Source organism: Camellia sinensis, chromosome 14 (assembly GCF_055761805.1).
Source record: "Camellia sinensis isolate YWXY chromosome 14, ASM5576180v1, whole genome shotgun sequence".
Classification (NCBI taxonomy): Eukaryota; Viridiplantae; Streptophyta; class Magnoliopsida; order Ericales; family Theaceae; genus Camellia; species Camellia sinensis.
This window is the reverse complement of record NC_138974.1, coordinates 46,349,813-46,370,263: the sequence shown is the minus strand read 5'-3', so window position 1 is coordinate 46,370,263 and position 20,451 is coordinate 46,349,813. Positions and strand designations below refer to the sequence as shown.

The following is a 20,451-nucleotide window of genomic DNA, read 5'->3' as shown; positions in this document are numbered from 1 at the left end:
AAAATTACATTTAAAAAATAAAGTAAAGTAAAAGAAAGAGAAAAAAAAAATAGAGAAAGTAAAGCACAAAAAAAAAAAAAAGAAGATAATGCATGAGTTTAATGTTTTCATTCTGTTTAAATAATTACAATAACAAGGATTAATGTAATTTTTTAAACGTCAAAAATAATATATATTAAACTCAAACTCCAAATAGGATAAATGTAATTTATCCTATAAATTTTCAAATTGTAATGCATATCAGCAAATGTACCAACCTTACATATACAACAAAAGGGGGCCAAAGGCCAACCCAACCTACCATAATAAATCACTCTATCATCCCTGATTTGTGATTATCAAGCACATCACACAAACAAACTTCTTATTTACCAAAACAATTTTTAAAAATAAAAAATACCAAAACAAATTTTAAAAATAAAAAACACCAAAACAAATACGAAAAAGTTTGCAAGATCTCAGAGCTTGATGGTCGACCATGGCGGATCAGAAGATATCAAGAATTTCCAAGATGAAGCCATTGCAGAGAGGGCAATTACCCCTCTGAACCCAAAGCTCCCTAGAACACAACCTGCAAAAAGTGTGGCCACAAGGTATGAACGCTGCACCCTTATGCCTCACCATACACACACAGCAATTGTTGTATTCTCCACCCACAATCACTTCCTCTTCCTCCTCCTCATCATCACTCATGTAATTCGCTCCATCCAATCCCATTTCTCTGTCCGTCTCCGCCAACAGCGCCATCAACGACATCCTCACCGGCTGCTCTCCTCCGTCCTCCTCCGCCACCTCCTCCTCCTCCTCCTCCTCCCCCTCCTCTCCACCTTCCTCCTCCTCTTCTTCTTCGCCAGATGGCAATCGTCGGTGTAGCTCCGCAACTTCACCGGCATTGTTGAACGATGTTGAACCGCCGTACCGGCTGGTCGTGCGTGACGGAATCCGACTCGAATTCCGGCGAAGCATCATGGCTCTGTTACTCGGCATTGAATTCAATTCCACGTGATTCTCTCCTCCGTTGATTGAATTCAACGATGACAGTTCTTGATGATGATGATGATGATGATGAGTTTGATCCCCAAATCGAGTCGAATTTCGCCGAGAAATCATACGATTGGCGTTCTGAATCGGGACGTCGGAGGCCGGTGTCGAAACCGTGGAGGTCCAGGAGGCGCCGGAGCAGGAACCGTTGCGGCGGAGGCGAAGCTTCTCTTTGAAAGCCTTCCAGCTCTTCTTGCTGTCTTTGCCGCCGTACGGATCGTCTCGGATGATATCGTGAAGAGACCGGGTCGCCTGAAGCTGAGCCGGTCTATTCTCGCAACCAAGCACAGCGCTTAATGTTAAACCGGCCAAGTTTCGGCCATCGTCGTCCTCTTTGACTCGAAGAAAATCTCGAAGGTTCGCCGAGTCGGACCTTTCGTCAGCATGAAATTGTCGCCTCCGACTACCACCGTCGCCGACACCTTCCATTCAATACGAACCACTAATTCCTAAAAAAAAAAAATTAACAAACAATTACAATTCAATGAAAACAGAATGCGTTTTTTTCTCGGGAAAATTGACACTTTCTCGGGAATGTAAGAATCGGAAACCTTGTTTCATCGGAAAGTTACAGCTCAGGAAAATACAAAATTTATTTTCTCGGAAAAATCTACATTTTTTTTTTTTTGTTTAGCATCAAAAAAGCTCAATTGTACGGTTAAAAAATAAAAATGCACAGAAAGCGAAAATCAAAATGCGAGGATCGAATCAGGGAAAGTGCAAGTCAAAAATGAGAATTTTCTCGGAAAATATGTTGAATAGAAAATGTTATAAGAGCGAGAAAGTATAAAACAGAGCATTGGATACCTTTCGTGTCAGGTCGATTACGTCTGAGCAATTGACAATGAAAGGACCTGATCAGATCTGATATATGTATATCCACAGCTCTTTCGAATGATCGTGTTGTGTTATTTATTGTCTGCTGGGTAAAAAGTGAGTTATTTGGGGGGGGGGGGGGGGGGGGTCGGGCAATGAAAGACAATAATAAACGCATAGATAGAGAGTATCAGAATGATTGGGGAGAATGTGCGAGAGAGACAAAAAAGAAAAGAGAGAGTGGAGTCAAAAAAGGAGAGAGAAAGAGATAAGATCATTATCACACGGTAAACGCACCAAAAGTTTTGCCCATCTTTGTTTTGTCCCTTTTTATCTCTCTTCCATTGCTGGCCCAGTGTTGCTCTCTCTCTCTCTCTCTCTCTTCGTGTGTGTGTATATCATAGGGTCACAACAGAAGAGAGTTGAGCCAACAGAAAAGCTTTGTGGGGGAAGGAGGTGAACAGCGGAGCGAGTCTTGTGGAACCGTTGGCTTTCGTTTGCCGTGCCGTCTGTTTTGGAAAATTTTGTATTAAGCCTCCGTTTGGGAAGGGGTTTACTTTTTGACTTTTTGGTTTTTTAGTTATTTTAGCCTGGGTTAAAAAGTTTGGTTTGGGAAGGGTTTTTTGGCTTTTTGACTTTTTTAACTTTTTTTGTGAGCGAAGAGTGTAATGATTATGGGTTGAATGTGATGTTTTATTTTTTGTGGCTAAAATAGCCTATTTTATCTTTTGTGACTAAAATAGCCAAAAAAACCCCAAACTCTTCTCGCCAAACAAACCCTAAATGACCATCACTTCTGTAGCTGCTGCAACTGCCAACAATTTTGCTGCCAACCCAAATAAAAAATAAAAAATATTGAAAATGTTTGTTTTCAATTTTTTAAAAATTGATTTTTTTTTTATTTATGTTTAGTGAATATTTTTAATATTTTTTTTTAGATATATTTTACTTAAATATATCTAAAATGTGAAAAAAAAATTAATAAATACATAAAATACGAAAAATATATTGAATTTTCGTATTTTTTTATATTTCTTATATTTAGTGAATTTTTTTAAATATTTTTTCACAAAAAGTATACTTTTAGAGTGTATTTATGTTACATGTATCTAAAATTTTTAAAAATTGTTTAAAATATTAAAAAAAAATTAGTGAAAACAAAAAAAATATGAAAAAATAAGAATGTAGAATTTACTTAAAAGTGTTTTCAAAAAATGGAAACAAATATGGTGGTTATTCTCTTCGTTCTAAAATAATAGTTATTTATGAGGAATTTAAATTTTTTTGATAATACAATCATTACATTTTAAAAATATTAAATTTTTAAAATTACCCTTGACTGTACATTTTTTAAGAAGAAAAATGTTATAGACCGCAAATAATCTACCAAATTTTTTACCAAAACTCTTACATGGGTGTGGGACCAACACAAACCCACATGTGTGCGGGTTCTACACCCATGTGAGAGATTTGGTAGAAAATTTGATAAATTATTTGAGGTCCCTGCCATAACTCTTTTAAAAAATATTAGTTGTCATAATTATACTTTTTATGTTATTAATAAATTTGAAAGAATGACAAAATAATAAATTTATATTATTTTATTTCTTAATTTTTGAAAATGGATTAATATTTTAAGACAATAAAAAATTAAATGAGAGACTAATTAAATAGAAGCTAAAATGTAAAAAAATTAAAAATTAAAAAGCTCAATAAATAAATAAATAAAATTAATCCCAAATCTAAGGTAATTACCAAACCTGACCTCAGTATAAATGAAAAGAAAGTTGGACTTGGACTTGCTTATTAATAAAAATCAAAATCAAAAAAAAAAAAAAATAAGAAAAGAAGAAGAAGAAGAAGTTGCACTTGGACCCATTTATAAGTGGTATTTTATTGAACATAAATATTTGAGATTGGGTGTTACAAATGTTTTATTACCAACCCTTTTTGTTGATTTTTTCTATTTTTAATATTTTTTTAACTTTTTAAATAGTACTAAACTAGAAAGCCAAAAATAATTAATAATTAAAAAAGTCTAACTAATTTTTTTAGTTAATTTTTTAAAATTTCATAATATTTTTTTGAAATATCACTTAATAATGGAACAAAATAAAAATTACACAAACATAGTGGATCCCATCAAATTTATATTTTTTTTATTCTATTACACTGTTGAGCAATTCTCCCAATAATTTTTTCGTTTTAAATACATCTTAGCAATTTGTTTGATACAAACTTTAAAGAAATTAAAAAAAAAAACAAAGACAACAAAATTAAAACAAATTTAACTTTTTTGTAGTGGCTGCTAACGGTGCATGAGTTGGCTGATGTTAGACATTCTCAATAAAGTTTATATTTCGAACCCACGGAACCTTATAATTGGCTTGACAATTGACATTTGGTATCCCAAAGTCACACGAAATACATAAAGGATTATATTTTTATGAAAAAATCTAAGCAAATAAAATTTCATGGGATATAGGGGGTATTTGTTTGAACTTTTCAGAGTCAACTTATGGTTTTTAACTTTGAAAAAGTTATTTTGGACTGTTTGGTTAAACTTATTTCAAACAGCTTCTGATTCTAACAGCTTATTTTAACTCAAAAAAACTGATTCTGAGAAGCTGCTCACCCCTTGTTTCTGATTATCAACTTCTGCTGTGAACATGTTAATTTATGGTTATACTCTTAAATTTTTTTATTTTTTATTTTTTTTAAAATAGAAAAAGACTCAAATGGACTATAGATTATTATTATTATTTTTTATGAGAAATGTAGACAAACAAAAAATAAAAATTAATTAAAAAAGCTATTTCACAGCTTATTTAACAAACACTACTCAGCAACTTAAATCTATAATCCAACAGCTACACCAAATAGATTAACAACTTCTGATTAAAGTCATAATCTATAATCTGTTAAGTTGTAATCTATAAGCTGTTTTAACACGTACACCATAATTTTTTTACCTAAAATTAGCTATGTAAGACTCGCCCATATGAGAAGTAAAATTGTTTTTTTAATAATACCAAAAAAATAATAATAAATTGCATACAAACGTATAAAATTATATAACTTAGTATTTTATTTTATTTTTAAATAAAAACATTAATAATATAATAATTATTTTACAAAACTGACATTTACTATATATTATCAAATTACTATGTAGTTTTGATTAAGAAAGCCCAACAGATCAATATTCGAATCAAGCACATGGGCTTGAGCTCGACCAATCTGCCAATATGGGCTTCCGATCGTGTAAATGGCCGGGGCAAAAAGTATTAGAGTTATTATGCTAAGGATTTAAATGTTTTAATGAATGTGAAACTCATATAATATAAATTTTATATTTACATCAGATATTTGATAAAATATTTAATAAAACAATTGGTAGTAGCATTTTTCAAAGTATTATTCACTACCAGTCCCGTTAGGTAGCTCGAAAAATTAGAGGCTCGAGTGGCCTGAAATCTCAAAACAACATCGCTTTAGTTTCTTTTCTTTTTTTTTTCCTTTTCTTCTTCCTTTTCATGACTGGCAAGAGAAGAAGGAAGAAGAAAGAAGATGAGGAGAGGAAAGAGATAAAGCAAAGAGATTCAAACCCAAAAATCAAAACCAATACAAATCAAACACACAAATCCATGAAACACACACACACACATATACAAATCTAAAAAATCAAAAGCCAAATCCATGAAACACACACACACAAACACACACACACATATATATATATATATATATATATATAGAAAAAGAGAAGAGAAGAAGAGAGAGGGCGCCGACGGAGGTGGTGTAACGGCGACAGTAGTAGTCGCAGCAATGACGGAAGAGGAAGAGGAAGAGGCGGCGGCGACGACGGCAACGACGTGAGAAGATCTGCTCTCCCCTCCCTCTTCTCTATTTCTTCTCTTTTCCTTTCTTTTATCTTCCTCTTTTTTCTCTCTCTTCCTCCCTTCCTCTGTTTGACAAATAAACGAAAGGGAAAAAAAAAAATTCAAAATGACATCGTTTTGAATTCGGGCCACTCAAGCCTCAAGAATTTCGAGTTCTGAAGCATTTTTCTATTCACTACACAGTACCACGTTTCATCGTATGATTTGGTAGAGCTACAAAATGCAAACTCATATGACCTATAACACCTCCGCGTGTCAATTCTGATGATTGAGATTAGAAAAAATATTTAAAATTTCAAAATTTCTATTAAAGTTTTTAGTAAATATCTTATATGGATGGAAGACCCCTGCGCCTCATTTGTTTGCAGAGGTAGAATAAAAATGATTCATAACGAAAGGATTAATAGTGAGGGATTAATAGTGAGAGAATTAAGTAAAATTATGCTTGTTTTGATGATAGTTATTAATATAAGGATTGTTAAATTATTTTTATGTGAAATAAATATAAAATAATAAAACAAATACAAAAATATTAAACATTAATATTTTTTTTAAAATGCCTAACATGTAAAAAAATAAAAATAAAATTCAAAAAAAAAATAAAACAAATAAAACAATGATTTTTAATTAACAAAAAATACAAAAAATTGAACATTAATGTTAAAAAAAAATGCCCTACATGTAAAAAATAAAAAAATAAAAAAATATCTAGTCCCTAAGACTATTTTTGTAATACCATCTCCACCTCCTTCATCTTAGTATCCCTTCCAAGGTCTATCCTAATACCAAGAGATTAGAAAGTCTCATTCCTATTTCTCAAAACAAACACCTCATATAGTAAGTCTCATTTCACGAACATAGAGACTTATACCCATATCAGACCTTAATAAAATTTTTAGGGCGCTGCTTCAAACCCTCAGTGACGTGGCGTGCTGCCATTCGCTGAAACAAAAAAATAAATAAATAAATAAATAAATTTGGACCAATCACGGATCTACACACACGACTCCCAGTGACCCCACTGGAGTCTTAGGCATTTTTCAAATTTTTAATAAATTCTTTAAATTTCTAGCATTACTGATCAGTGGTCAACAACAACTAGTATTATGAACCGCACATTAACTAGAAAATAATATCATCAAATAAAAAAAAAAACAAAATTATAGATCCAACGGTTAAGAAACAGCCTATCTTCTCCGCAGCTTCTCGACCCTTCTGGATACCGCCTTTACAGCCTTTCTTCCCTCTATTTATCGATTCTTTCACCACCGCTTCGTTTGAGAATAGGGTAATTTAAGTAATTTTTTAGTTATTTAGCTAAAATGTAAGTAAAAAAAATTTATATGTTTGGAATGATTTTTTTGACTAATTATAAAAAAATGTGCAAAGAGTAGAAAAAAAAAAAGAAAAAATTTGACTTTTTAATATGAATTGTTGACTTTTTGACTAAAATGATAACATTTTGATTTTTTTTTTTTTTTTTTTTTTTTTTTTTGGACTAAAATGTACGTCCCAAACGGGCCTGCAAATTAACGCGAATTATAGCTCTCTGCCACCAGCTTCGATCAGGTAGGTATTCCCGCTTCTCTCTCTAAAACTCATCAATCTGTTTTTGTGTTAATTTGTTTCGTTTTGGAAAAATGTTTGAGGGCCCTAATTTCTGTGGCTCAAATGGCTCAAATTTGCCAAAACGACGTCGTTTTGGCAATTTTAATGTTGTTTTGTACTCAAAACGACGTCGTTTTGGCAAATTCGAGCCATTTGAGCCACAAAAATTAGGGTCCTCTACCATTGTTGTTCGTTTTGTAATTTGTTTCTCATTGTTGAGTAGCTGGATTTTTTTTTTTTGGGGGGGGGGGGGGGGGGGGGGGGGGGGAGTTTTCAGGGCTTTGGGTTTTCGAGAATCGAGAATAATGTCTCGTATCCTTATGATATGTTTCCTTTCTCTGATTTAAGATCGACCTGTTGCTTTCCTATTTTGATGGCTTTTAGCAGCGTTTTTTTGGCAAATTTTCTTTTAATGAAAGCATAACAAGGTTTTGTTAGGCCCTCTGTGTGGTCGCCGAGAAAATTTAAGGTCATGATTGTATTTTTTCAAATCTTTTTCGATCTCAAATAATTAAACTTACGTGAAGAAACTATGAAAATGAGAAAGTTATTTTCCTGCATTTTCTCAGCAACTAAACGGAATGCTTGTGTGGGATTTTGATATGTGTTAGTGGACCTTAACTTTAGCGAGCGCGGTAGCCAAAGGGATCGAGATCGAGAAAGGGCTCAAGCCAGGGCAGGAAACAAGGCCAGGCAGCCAAAGGAAGATGGTTCTGTATCTCTTGGTATTCCAAGACCTTTGTTTAACACCTGAACAAAAGAGAGAGAGGTTCTGTATCTATCTCTCCAAAATTTGTTTCTTTTCAGACCTAATTTTTAATTCTAATTTGGGTATTGAATTTTGATGGTTAGGGATGCGAGAGCACTTCAAGAGAAATTGGCGAAAAAAGCAGCACAAGGGAAGAACAATAATAGTGTAGCTAATAATAAGAATAAGAAGTAATGGATAAAGAGTTTATGAGTAGTAGTGATGAGAAATGTAGTGTGCTGTATCAGATCTCTGGGCTTTGGATTTGAATTCATGCAGATTATGTCATCTTGTGTAGATAGTGAACAAATCAAGATTTGCTTGGTTTCGGCATGTTATGTATGTTGACTTCTGTATCCTTAATTTGTTTCTGATTTGGAATGCAATTTATTGTTGGATTTTACAATGATTTTGTGCTTCATCTTGCTTAAATTGGTCTTGAAAGTGTTTTTTGATTCATCTTGCTGAAAATTTCACCACTAAACATACGGTAATCTTTTGAATTGGGGAAAAGTTAGACATGAAAGATTGGAAAAGCTTTATTGTGGGTATTCCACTACAAAACATTACAAAAGAGAACAATCAGAAAGAACATAGGTAGAGCATGGCTTCCAATAGAAGGGAAGGAAAAGATGCATGCAACAACTTGTCCTGACAATGCATTAGTAGCCATGAGCTTGGAATTCTCAACAAAGTTTTACAATAAAACTGTTTAAATTTTGCTCGATAGTCTAAACACTGACATGCACACAGCACATCAAGTAAATGGTGGATTCATTTGGAGATATTCTTGATAAAAGCATCCAGGTTCGATTCAGATGACCCTCCTTTTTGGATTGCTCCTCGACAGATCTCTTTCATTTTTTCTGATCTTTTCATCATTTCTTTCCTCTTAGGATTTTCCAAATCCATAAATGCCCGTGCAAGATCAGCAATTTCTTCTCTCGGCACCAAATTCTCTATCTCCCATTTCTTCAGTTTCCACCCAATCTTCCAATCCTCAACGATAAATTTACAATTTGGGGCTTGATCCAGCATTAGAGGCAGAGTAAGCATTGGCACACCTGCAAAAATACTTTCCATAGTCGAATTCCACCCACAATGTGTCAAAAATCCACCAACTGAAGAATGACATAACACCTTCAATTGGTCACACCAAGGCACCACCATCCCTGCATTGCCACATGCCTCCTTTAATGTTGACGCTTTGTCACGCGCCACCCACAAGCACCGCACACCACTATTGAGCAAACCAGCTACAATTTCATCCATTTGGGTGCTTGAAACAGAGAGATAACTTCCTAGTGAAACGTACAAAACAGAGTTCTGAGGTTGAGAGTCTAACCATTTGAAGTAGTCAGGATCGTCGTGGCAAGCAGTGGTGTGAGAGTTGCTATGTTCAAGATTGAAGTAAGGTATGAGGGGGCCTAAAGAGTAGATGGGAAATTGAAATATGAGTTGCAAAGCATCAACAACTGGAGATTCAAGCTCAAGGATGGAGGAGAATAAGAGATATTGTGATTTTGGTACATTGGACATCAGATGAAGAGCTTTGTGCGAGAGTCGTTTATCTTTCATGTGGAAGATAGTTGGAATGTCTGCTAGTCGAATTGGAGATAGTCCAGGAATGTAGTCCACCAACTCTTCTCCTTTTTCTATCATGCATGCATGAGCAATGAAGCACATAAGTCAATGTCATCAATGTAACATAATGGAGATTTTAGTGCTTACAAACATAAATTCTAATCAGAATTCTCACAGAGGTGGGCTACCCGTGTCCCAATCATATCGGAGCTAGGGCAAGTAAGGAAGCTAACGGGTCAAAGGAGTATGTTAATTTTATAATTATAAAATGTCTGTATTAATAAAAATAAGGGATAATATGATATATTATTTATAAATAATAAAACTTTAAAAAACATTTTATTTATTTAAATTGTAAGGATAATAAAATAAAAATAAAAAACAATTTTTAAATTTATAGCTCCATTACTCAGCAAACTTTTTGGGATTTACATCTTTGTGATTTTTTTTATTGGTTTTTTTTTTTCTTTTCTTTTCTAATTTCCAAAAGGTTTCAGGCTTTTTGGCTATTTGACGGGGAAAATTATTTTTTTTTAAAACAATTCATGAAAGTTTTTTAAAAAAGACAAAAAAAATAAATAAAAAAATTAGTGGACATTTTAAACTTATTTTTGGTTTTTTTTATTTATTATTTTTTAAATTCTTGAACGGAATAAAAAAATTACATAATTTATAATATAAAAAAAAACACTTAAAAAAAAGGATAGAAAGGCTGCATTGTTCTTTGTTCGTTCCCGAACGCCCAAATTTATACTACCAAAATCTGAACTTGGTCATTAAATTGTGAATAATATTTGAAATTTTAAAAAATTTATCAAATGTCTCGTATGAGTGTACAGTATATGTCTCATCATACAGTATATGTCTCATGTGGTTTCCAAATCTATGTGAGATATATGGGCTTCGTTTGGGAAGTGGCTATTTTAGTAGGTTATTTGGCTTTTTAGCTATTTTAGTAGGCTATTTTAATTTTGTGTTTGGGAAGATGAGATGAATTTTTAGTTGGGTTCTTCTATTGGAAAGTGTGTTGAAATGATGTTTAAATTTAAAATGACAAATTTGTCCCTAACTTTTTATTTTTTAAATTAATATAAAGGGGCAAAATGGTAATTTTGCCATTGATGTTATGGGTTTCCGGCTGTGACAGTGCCTATTTTTTTTTTTTTTTTGAAAAATTGTGAACAGTGCCACTTTTTGGTTTATTTCTGAAATGAGGCTATAATAGCCTCATTGGCAGCTTCCCAAACAGCGCCATGGTAAAATGTTTAGGCCAAGTTTGGAAAGATTAAAAAAGTGCACTTTTGTCTTTTTGGACTAAAAAATTGAGGTTGAAAATATGGATGTTTGGGTTAACTTTTTGAGTTTTTATTGAAAAATGTGTAATAAAAAATTGTAAAAATTAATTTGTAGGAAAAAATTTGAATTGGGAGTTGTGCAGCCGTAATTGTTGACTTTTGGTGAATAGTGTTAACTTTTTAACTTTTTGAGTAATTTTTTGACTTTTTAACTTTTTTGAAAGTAACCCAACTTGGCCTGAGTAGAATTTTTAAAATTTGTAGCATTTTTGTTGAATTGTTACACTATGCATTGACGTACCTGATAATTCAACAGGGAAATGTCCGTTTTGAACGACGAGGTCAAAATGGTAAAACATCGAAAACACCGAAGCCGGCATCGCCCAAAACGAAGCCACCGGCATATTCCTTCTGTGCCCGACGTCAACTGCCCAATTGAAGAAAGCATCGGCTACGATGACAGTCGCCGGCGTCTCTAGCCGATCGAGGAGCCGCTCAAACGGCTCTTCCATTTTCGTCCTGACAGCTTCGAGGAAACCGACCATGTCGGCAGCTCGTCCCAACTCCGAAGGCAAGACATTTGGGATGGTACTGAATCGGACGTTATCTGGCTTGGTTTCAGAGCCGATGAAGCCGAGCCACTCCTCAGTGACGACGAAGGTAACGAGTATGTGGCTGCTCCGGGAAGCCAGTTTCTTGCAGAGGTTCATCATGGGGTTGACGTGTCCCCTCCCGGGGTAAGGCATGGCCACCACGTGGCATGTGGCCATTGGTTCGAAGCTTTCCGGAGCAGTCAGTGTTGAATTAATCTGACTGTTACGAAAGAAGATAGGCTTTGTTTAAATTTTGTATGTATGTATGTCTGTGTATATATAGTGAGAGACTGAATGGGGTGATGTTTAATTTTGAGATTGATTTTTGATGAATAATATTATATATATTAATTAATGAATTAATATGTGTTATAGTTTTAGAAATTAATAAGTGGGGTTAATAATAATAATATAATATTAATTGTTATATTAATGTATATATTAATTAGTATATATATATATATATATTTTTTGATTGTACTGTAGCGTAATTGAAAATTCAATCCATGTTTAAGAATCTGGGCTTACCTAACTCCGTTGGTAAAAACAATATAAAAAAAATGAAATTATTATGGCAGAGAGCTATAATTCACCTAACTCTTTTGATGATGGTGGGGTTGTTGGGCGTTACATTCCATCCTCTAAATCATTTAACAAAAATAATTATTGCGTCTGTTTATTTTGTCAATTGAATTAAAAGTTAAAATGTTAATTTTTTAACTTTTTGAGGTTATAGGCCTATTTGGTAAGTTGGTTAAAAGTTAATTTTTAATTTTTAACTCATTTTGAATCATATCACTTTTATAATTTTCACTTATAAAAAGATAAAAAAATCAAAAAAATCAAAAAAAAAAAAGTCAACTTTCAATCAACTTTTCCAAACACTACTATATTATTTCTTTTATTTTTTTCACATTTTTTTTATAAAAAAAAAATTAAATTAACTTTTAACTTATTTTTCAAAATAAGCCATTTCATTTGCCACGTTTTTTGATTATATGTTTAAGACCTTCTTTAGGAAGTTGGTTAGTTTAAGTCTCATTTGGGGACTAAACCTTTTTGGGTTAAACTATATAAGTATACTTTTTAAATTTATTGGGTCACATTAATCAACATCTCCTCTTTATTTTTTTATACATATTTTTATAAAGAAAAATAAAAAAGTGCACTATTATTTATCAAAAAGTTAAAAAGACACTATAAGTTGTCACATCATTCTCTTTTCTTTTCTACACATTTTTTCGTAAAAAGTCAAAAAATTACTAAACTATCATATTCCCAAACGAGACCTAGTTGATTTTTTAACTATTTTAACCTGGCTAAAATAGTTTTGTTTTGGAAATTTGTTGATTTTTTTTAGTTGATTTGATAGTTGTGAAAGAAAAAAATAAAATAATTATGAATTGAATGTGATATTGTGTCTTATTGACTATTTTACAATATTTTATTTTTTAATGAGTTATTTTAGTACAACTCTCTTCCCAAACACTCCCTAAATAATATTACATGATACTTGAAAATTATTAAATAATTATTACGGTGCCGTTTGGTAACACTTACGTTTTCAGTTTTCTGTTTATATTTACAAAAATTTAAATAACTCAAATAAAAACTTGTTTGGTAAATTTTTTATTTATAAATCAATAGTCTCAGTTTATAAATTTGGCCAAAAAATAAGTTTACATTTTGAGTTTTTAGTTTTTTTTTTTTTTTACCACCCAACACTAACCACCACCTGCCACCATTTTCCACCACCGTCTTCCGCCACCACCACCCACCACCCCCCACCCACCCACCCCCCACCACCACCTGCCACCACCACTAACCACCCACTTGCCACCACCACTCACCACCCACCTGCCACCCACTCGCCACCACCACCCACCCATCGCCGCCACCACCACCCACACCTCGCCACCACCACCACCCACCCGCCACTACTATCCATCGCCCGCCACCACCACTCACCAGCCACCTGCCACCACCATCCACCACCACCCACCAGCCATTCGCCACCCACCTGCCACTACCACCCGTCACCACCACCACCACCCACTCGCTACCACCCGCCACCACCACCCACCCACCCATCCATCCACCCACCCACCACCACCACCACCACCACCGTCACCTACCCACCCTCCGCCACCACCCACAACCACCCGTCATCCGCCACCCACCTGCCACCACCACCACCGACCACTAGCCACCACCACCGCCACCACCCACTCGCTACTACTCACCACCCGCCACCGTCACCCACCCACTCACCCACCCACCACCTCCCGTCATCCGCCACCCACCCACCGACCACCACCACCCGCCACCACCACCCACCATCACCACTTTCCACCACCGTCTTCTGCCGCCACCACCCGCCACTTTCTACCACCGTCTTCTGCCGCCATCACCCGCCAGCTGCCACCATTTTCCACCACCGTCTTCCGCCGCCACCACCACCCGCCATCATTTTCCACCACTCCTCTCCACCCACCACCAGCCACCACTTGTCATTTCTTACTCTTTTTTATATTTTTAAAATTTTTTAAACATTTTGTCTAAACGAAACGCGTTTGTAATTTATGTTTTTCTAAAAATAAACAAAAATCAATTTATAAATTTTTTGTAAATATAAATTGAAAACGTAAATATTACCAAACAAGCCCTACATGTTTGTTATGTCGTGATATACAGTAAATCAGCACTGGGGGTATAGCCTAAACTTTTTGATTGATTCAAGTGAATCAGGTTTAATGTTATAATAATTATATATATTTATTACGATGTATTACTATTTGATGGAGCAATCTTGTTGGTATTGCATTGATGCATTGAAGATATACTCATTACAACAATAATAATAATTTAGTGGTGTTATATGTATCAATTAGTATATTAAGTAGTTTGTTAACACTAGTTATGATATTATTACTGATCTCACTCTCACATCACAAATACCAAAAATCTCTTAAATTATATCACATCATCAATTAATATATTAGTTAGTACACTAGTTAATGATTTAAAACCTCTTAAGTGCTATCAATCCTTGTGTTGGGCCAGTCCATACAGAGTTTTGCTCTGGCTTCAAATGGGCTCCCACTAGTGGACGGTGGGATTGGTCTCTCAAAGATTAGTTGAGGTGCGCGTAAGCTAGTCCGGACACCGTGAATTATCAAAAAAAAAAAAACATTATTCATAATAAACCTAACATGATATAAAAATTTGAGAAATTGACTGATTCAATAAATTTGTTCGGATCGAAACGTGTTAAGAGTTTAACTAATCAACGCAAAATAAACAATTTAGTTGGTGGGTCAACGAAGGTGGGTATGATGTGTCTAACTCCATGAACCTAGATAAACCACACCTACTCTATGATGATTTATTTGTTTTTTTATTTTTAGCAAGTGAAATGAAATGGATGTTAACAAATGACTAAATTGATAACAGTTTCTTAAGAATAGTTTAATTTATTAGTGGCATAGTTTAATTTAAACTCACTAAGAATTTTACGGCAAAGAAGTATCCTATTTTTTTTTTTTTTTAATTTCAGATACGTTTGGGATACGCGAGAATACTTCAGGAATACTTTCGGGATACGGCGGGGCAAAAAAATAATTTAAAAAACTTATAATAGGGGTCAAACTATAAAATAACAAAAGTAAGGTAAAATAAAACAAAAAAATCAATCAACCAAACCCTACCTAGGTCGCGACAGCAGCAGCTAAGGAGGAGAGGAGAGGAGGAGTCTTTATCAACCAACCAACAAAGAGTCGTCGATCAGGTTCGTCCCTCTCTCCCTCTCGCTCGATCTCACACTCTCTCACTTTCTCCCTCTCCCTCTCGCTCGATCTCACACTCTCTCCCTTTCTCCCCCTCCCTCTCGCTCGATCTCTCTGGTCTGGATGGACAGATCTCGCTCGATCTCTCTCTCTCTCTCTCTTTCGATCTCTCTGGACACATTTTTTTTTTTTATAAGTATACTCTGTAGACTGTAACCTATTTTGGCCCCATTTGATATACAATTTTTTTTTTTTTTTATAAGTATACTCTGTAACCTATTTTGGCCCCATTTGATATTATATATATATATATATATATTAGCTTTTATATCTATAAAATTTTTAGTTATTAGTTTAAAAGAATTAAAATAAGTTGTAAATGTGTTTGGTTATGAAAAAAGTTGAACCTATATGGCTAAATAAATTGTCACTTTTTTTTTTTTTTTGTGCAAAAAATATTAAAAAAATGTCCTAAAAAGTTATAATCAAAATAAATATATGTCACTTTATTTGTTCATATATATTTAAGGATTTCAATTATGCTAAAAAAAAACCACATAATGTAGTTCAAAAAAATACATTGTCTGTTTTGGGCCAAATTACCTGAAAAATCAAATAAATTATAATTTACAATTGCAACTAAGCACCATAAATTAATTTCTCATAAGCAAATAAATAAATGAACTTTGTAAATTTTTTCCTCTTAATTTGAATTGCATTATGGTTGTTATGGGTGATGCTATATTGTTGAAATTGCTGAAATTTAATTGAATTGATGAATTTTTTTTTGATGTTCATGCCAAAAAATAACTACATTAATGTTTTGTTTTATTTGTTTACCAAATTTATAAATTTTAGGAAATGAGTTCGGATACGGGAAGTTTAGGCTCAACAAGTGGTACAGTAACGGAAGAAGATGATCATGCTCCTCTTTGGTGTTATGTTGCAAAACTAGAAAAAATTGAGAGAAGGGGTAACACCAAGTTTAAATGCAGTTACTGTCAAAATGAGTACAACTGGTCATACTTTAGGGTCAAGGCACATTTGTTAAAACTTTCTGGCAATGGGCTTAGAATGTGCCCCAAAGTGACTCCGCAACACCTTGCTGAAATGCAAAGGAAAATTGAAGAAGCTGAAAAAAGGTTAAAGATGGCTATGCCTAAAAAAGCTCCTTTACCACCTTCCACTTGCCAATCTACTTCAACAGGTTCAGGGGCTTTAGATACTGGAGAATTTAAGATGAAGGGGTATGAACCAAGAAAAAGAAAGGCTACTGGAACTTCTGCTCTAGAAAAGGCATTCAACCCAGTTATTCGGGAACAATTACATTCTGAGATTGCTTGCATGTTTTATTCAGTGAGGTTACCTTTTCATTTATCAAGGAACACATATTATGTTAGTGCTTTTCAATTTGCTGCCAACAATCCAATTCCTGGTTATGTACCACTTGGTTATAACTTGTTGAGGACTACATTGCTTCAAAAGGAAAGGGCTAATGTAGAGAGGTTGTTGGAGCCAACTAGAGCATCATGAAAGGAAAAGGGGTTGAGTATTGTTTAAGATTGATGGACTGATTCTCAAAGAAGGCCCCTTATTAATTTTATGGGAGCATCAGAAGCTGGGGCAGTGTTCTTGAAAGTTATTAATTGTGAAGGTGAGCACAAAGACAAGTTTTTTATTTCCAACTTAGTTAGTCAAGCAATTGAAGAAGTTGGACATCAGAATGTCATTCAAGTCATTACAGATAATGCTTCCGTGTGTAGTGCAACTGGTTTACTCATTGAAAGTAAGTACCCGAATATCTTTTGGACACCATGTGTAGTTCACACACTAAATCTTGCTCTAAAGAATATTTGTGCTCCAAAGGAAACAAGGGGTACTGCTTTTGCTTATGGTGAATATCACTGGATCATACTTTGTGTTGATGATGTGATGTTTATCAAAAACTTCATCATGAACCATTCCATGCAGCTAGTTGTTTTCAATAAATTCATACCCTTGAAGTTGCTTGTTGTTGTGGACACACGTTTTGCATCTGCCATTATCATGCTCAAAAGGTTTAAACTTATAAAGCATGGCCTTCAATCAATGGTTATTAGTGACTAGTGGGTTTCTTACAAAGAAGACGATGTTAAGAAAGCAGCATTTGTGAAGGAAAAATTATTGAATGATCTGTGGTGAGATAAGATTGATTACATTTTGTCTTTTACATTGCCTATCTATGAGATGCTTAGGTTTTGTGACTCTGACAAACCATGCCTTCACTTAGTTTATGAAATGTGGGGCACCATGATTGAAAAGGTGAAGGCAAGCATCTTTAGGCATGAAGGGAAGCTAGATCATGAGGAATCAATCTTTTATTCCGTGGTGCACAATGTACTAGTTAAGAGGTGGGCCAAAAGTAACACTCCTCTTCATTACCTTGCACATTCTTCGAATCCAAGGTAATAACTTAATTCATACTCTTACTAATTAGATTTCTTTGTTGACATTTGTCTTTTAATATGAATAACATAATTCAATTTTGAAACTTTCTAATGTTGTAATCTAGATATTATAGTTCAACGTGGCTCAATGAAAATCCCAATCGTGTCCCTTCTCATAGAGATGAAGAAATTTCAAGTATGAGAAACAAGTGCTCCAAGAAATACTTTCCAAATTTAGAGGAAAGAAGGGTTGTAAATGTGGAATATGCCAAGTTTTCAGGAGGTTTGGATATGTTTGGAGATTTTGACTCAAAGATTGATAGAGGAGTATTGGATCCACTTATTTGGTGGCTTACACATGGGTTTCCTGCTCCTATGCTTCAATCTTTAACATTAAAATTACTTGGCCAGCCATGTTCCTCATCATGCTGTGAAAGGAATTAGAGCATCTACTCCTTTATTCACTCCATGAAAAGAAACAAAATGACACCACAATGTGCTGAAGATTTGGTTTTTGTGCACAACAATCTTCGTGTCCTATCAAGGAGAAGTCGACAGTACATTAAAGGAGAAACCAAGTTATGGGATGTTGGTGAAGATACTTTTGATTCATTGGAGGATGCAGGCTTACTTGAAATTGCAAGTCTTTCTCTTGATAAACTAGATATGGAATCTGTGATATTCACTGATAAAGGGGAACAAGTTGAAGCTATTGACCTTGAAGACTCTCAGCTTTATAGGAATCTTTCTTTTTTTATCAAGTTGTCTTTTATTTTAAGTTTTATTTTTATATATGCTACATTACAAAAAATTGTTGAAGTTTTATTTTTATGTATGTTACATTACTAAAAGTTGTAAAAATAATTTTTTTTATGAACATATCCCTGCCATACTCGTATCCTAGTTTTTCAAATTTTGTCGTATCGCCATATCCGTATCGTATCGTATCTGTATCCTGTATCCGTATCTGTGCTTCCTAGATTTTACTAATACATGCACAAATATTTTTTTGGATAAATTACAAAAAAAAAAAAAAAAACCTCAGGGTTTTGCGTATTTTTCAAATTAAACCCTGGAGTTTCTTCCATGTTTCAATGTGAACCCTCCGTCTATATCCATTTGATTGAACTAACGGAATCTGGGCAAAATTCTCAGGTTCAAACATACATGTTCAAACACTTGTATCTCCCTCGTCGTAATTTCGTTTTGCTTCATTTTTGCGTCGTTGGATTCACCTCATTGCCTAGTTTTCATTTCATCCCTCACACGCCTTGTTCCACCTCTTTTTGTATGCCGTTGGAACTCCAAAAGTTGGAAAAAAAAATAAGATTTTTCTCTCTTTGGGCAAAATTTTCATATTCAAACACACATGTTTAAGCACATGTATCTCCTTCGTCGTAACTCCGTTTTACCTTATTTTTGTGTCTTTAGATTCACCTCATGGCCTAGTTTTCGTTTCACCCCTTATAAGCCTTGTTCCACCTGTTTTTGCATATTGTTTGAGCTTTGAAAGTTGGCCAAAAATAAATTTTTTCTTTATTTGGGCAAAATTTTCATATTCAAACCCACATATTCAAGCACTTGTATCTCCCTCATCGTAACTCCGTTTTGCCTCATTTTTGCTTTGTTGGATTCACCTCATGGCCTAATTTTCATTTCACCCCTCATGTGCCTTATTCCACCTCTTTTTGTATACTGCCAAAGCTCCAAAAGTTGGCAAAAAATAATTTTTTTTTTTGTTTTTTCCCTCATTTATTTTCTATCTCCATGCTTCTTCCTTCCTACTTTCTTTCCACAGTTATTCTCTTTTTTCCTTTTCCTACATAGCCCTTCCACCGAGCTCATGGTGCCACCGAACCTTCGACGGTGGTGGTATTGTCGAGTATGAATGTATATGACTTACAAGAACGGAAAGAAACATAAGAGTGGGGGATGGACCATGAAGAAAGAGGAAAAGAAAGAATAATTATGGAAAGGAAGGAGGAAGGAAGAAGTATAGAGATATACGATAGACGGGGAAAAAAATAATATATTTTTGGCCAACTTTCGGAGCTTCAACAACACGCAAAAAGAGGTGGAACAAGGCGTATCAGAGGTGGAAAGAAAATTAGGCTATGAGATGAATCCAACGACCCAAAAATGAGACAAAACAAAGTTACGACGAATGAGATACAAGTGCTTGATTATGTGTGTTTGAATCTGAAAATTTTGTCCAAAGAGAGAAAAATCTTATTTTTGACCAACTTTCGGAGCTTCGACAGTATGCAAAAAAAAAGTGGAACAAGGCTTATGAGGGGTGGAACGAAAACTAGGCCATGAGATGAATCTAACGACGCAAAAATGAGGCGAAATAGAGTTACGACAAGGGTGATAAAAGTGTTTGAACATGGGTGCTTGAATCTAAGAATTTTATCTAGATTCCGTTGGTTCAATCAAACGGATATAGATGAAGGGTTCACATTGAAACACGGAAGAAACTCCATATTTAATTTGTCAAAATTTAAACGATTGGGTTTAATTTGAAAAACATGCAAAACCCTGAGGTTTTTTTTTTTTTATAATTTCCCCAATTTTTTTGTATATTGCCAATTGATAGATGAATAATTATATATAAAAAAAAATTACAAATTAATGCATTTAAGAATTTCATCAA

At 34.2% G+C, this 20,451-nt stretch overlaps 4 protein-coding genes across 5 annotated transcripts; 2 read left to right on the top strand and 2 right to left on the bottom strand.

Moving 5' to 3' along the window:
- Window positions 1-220: 220 nt before the first annotated feature.
- LOC114300294 (uncharacterized) lies at window positions 221-2,361 on the bottom strand. Of its 2 annotated transcripts, XM_028245165.2 has the most exons (3): window positions 2,155-2,361; window positions 1,849-1,960; window positions 221-1,490 (listed from the first exon to the last, which is right to left on the bottom strand). In XM_028245165.2, exon 3 carries the CDS (start codon window positions 1,468-1,470, stop codon window positions 487-489), a length of 984 nt encoding a protein of 327 aa, XP_028100966.1. In that variant the 5' UTR covers window positions 1,471-1,490; window positions 1,849-1,960; window positions 2,155-2,361; the 3' UTR covers window positions 221-486. The 2 variants fall into 2 exon arrangements, with proteins under 2 accessions (XP_028100966.1, XP_028100967.1); XM_028245166.2 differs by lacking the exons at window positions 1,849-1,960; window positions 2,155-2,361 and adding an exon at window positions 1,593-1,785.
- Window positions 2,362-5,685: 3,324 nt separating this feature from the next.
- On the top strand, window positions 5,686-8,521 carry LOC114300293 (uncharacterized). The gene is made up of 6 exons (XM_082904826.1): window positions 5,686-5,724; window positions 6,926-7,025; window positions 7,283-7,328; window positions 7,995-8,084; window positions 8,116-8,136; window positions 8,220-8,521. Exons 1-6 carry the CDS (start codon window positions 5,686-5,688, stop codon window positions 8,308-8,310), a joined length of 387 nt encoding a protein of 128 aa, XP_082760952.1. The 3' UTR covers window positions 8,311-8,521.
- Window positions 8,522-8,629: 108 nt separating this feature from the next.
- LOC114300291 (UDP-glycosyltransferase 87A1) lies at window positions 8,630-11,966 on the bottom strand. Its single transcript, XM_082904407.1, has 2 exons — window positions 11,296-11,966; window positions 8,630-9,770 (listed from the first exon to the last, which is right to left on the bottom strand). Exons 1-2 carry the CDS (start codon window positions 11,762-11,764, stop codon window positions 8,890-8,892), a joined length of 1,350 nt encoding a protein of 449 aa, XP_082760533.1. The 5' UTR covers window positions 11,765-11,966; the 3' UTR covers window positions 8,630-8,889.
- Window positions 11,967-16,974: 5,008 nt separating this feature from the next.
- Window positions 16,975-18,242, top strand: LOC114300304 (uncharacterized). Its single transcript, XM_028245194.2, has 3 exons — window positions 16,975-17,429; window positions 17,607-17,816; window positions 17,924-18,242. The coding sequence occupies exons 1-3, from the start codon at window positions 16,975-16,977 to the stop codon at window positions 18,240-18,242; spliced, it is 984 nt and encodes a 327-aa protein (XP_028100995.2).
- The last annotated feature ends 2,209 nt before the right edge of the window (window positions 18,243-20,451 follow it).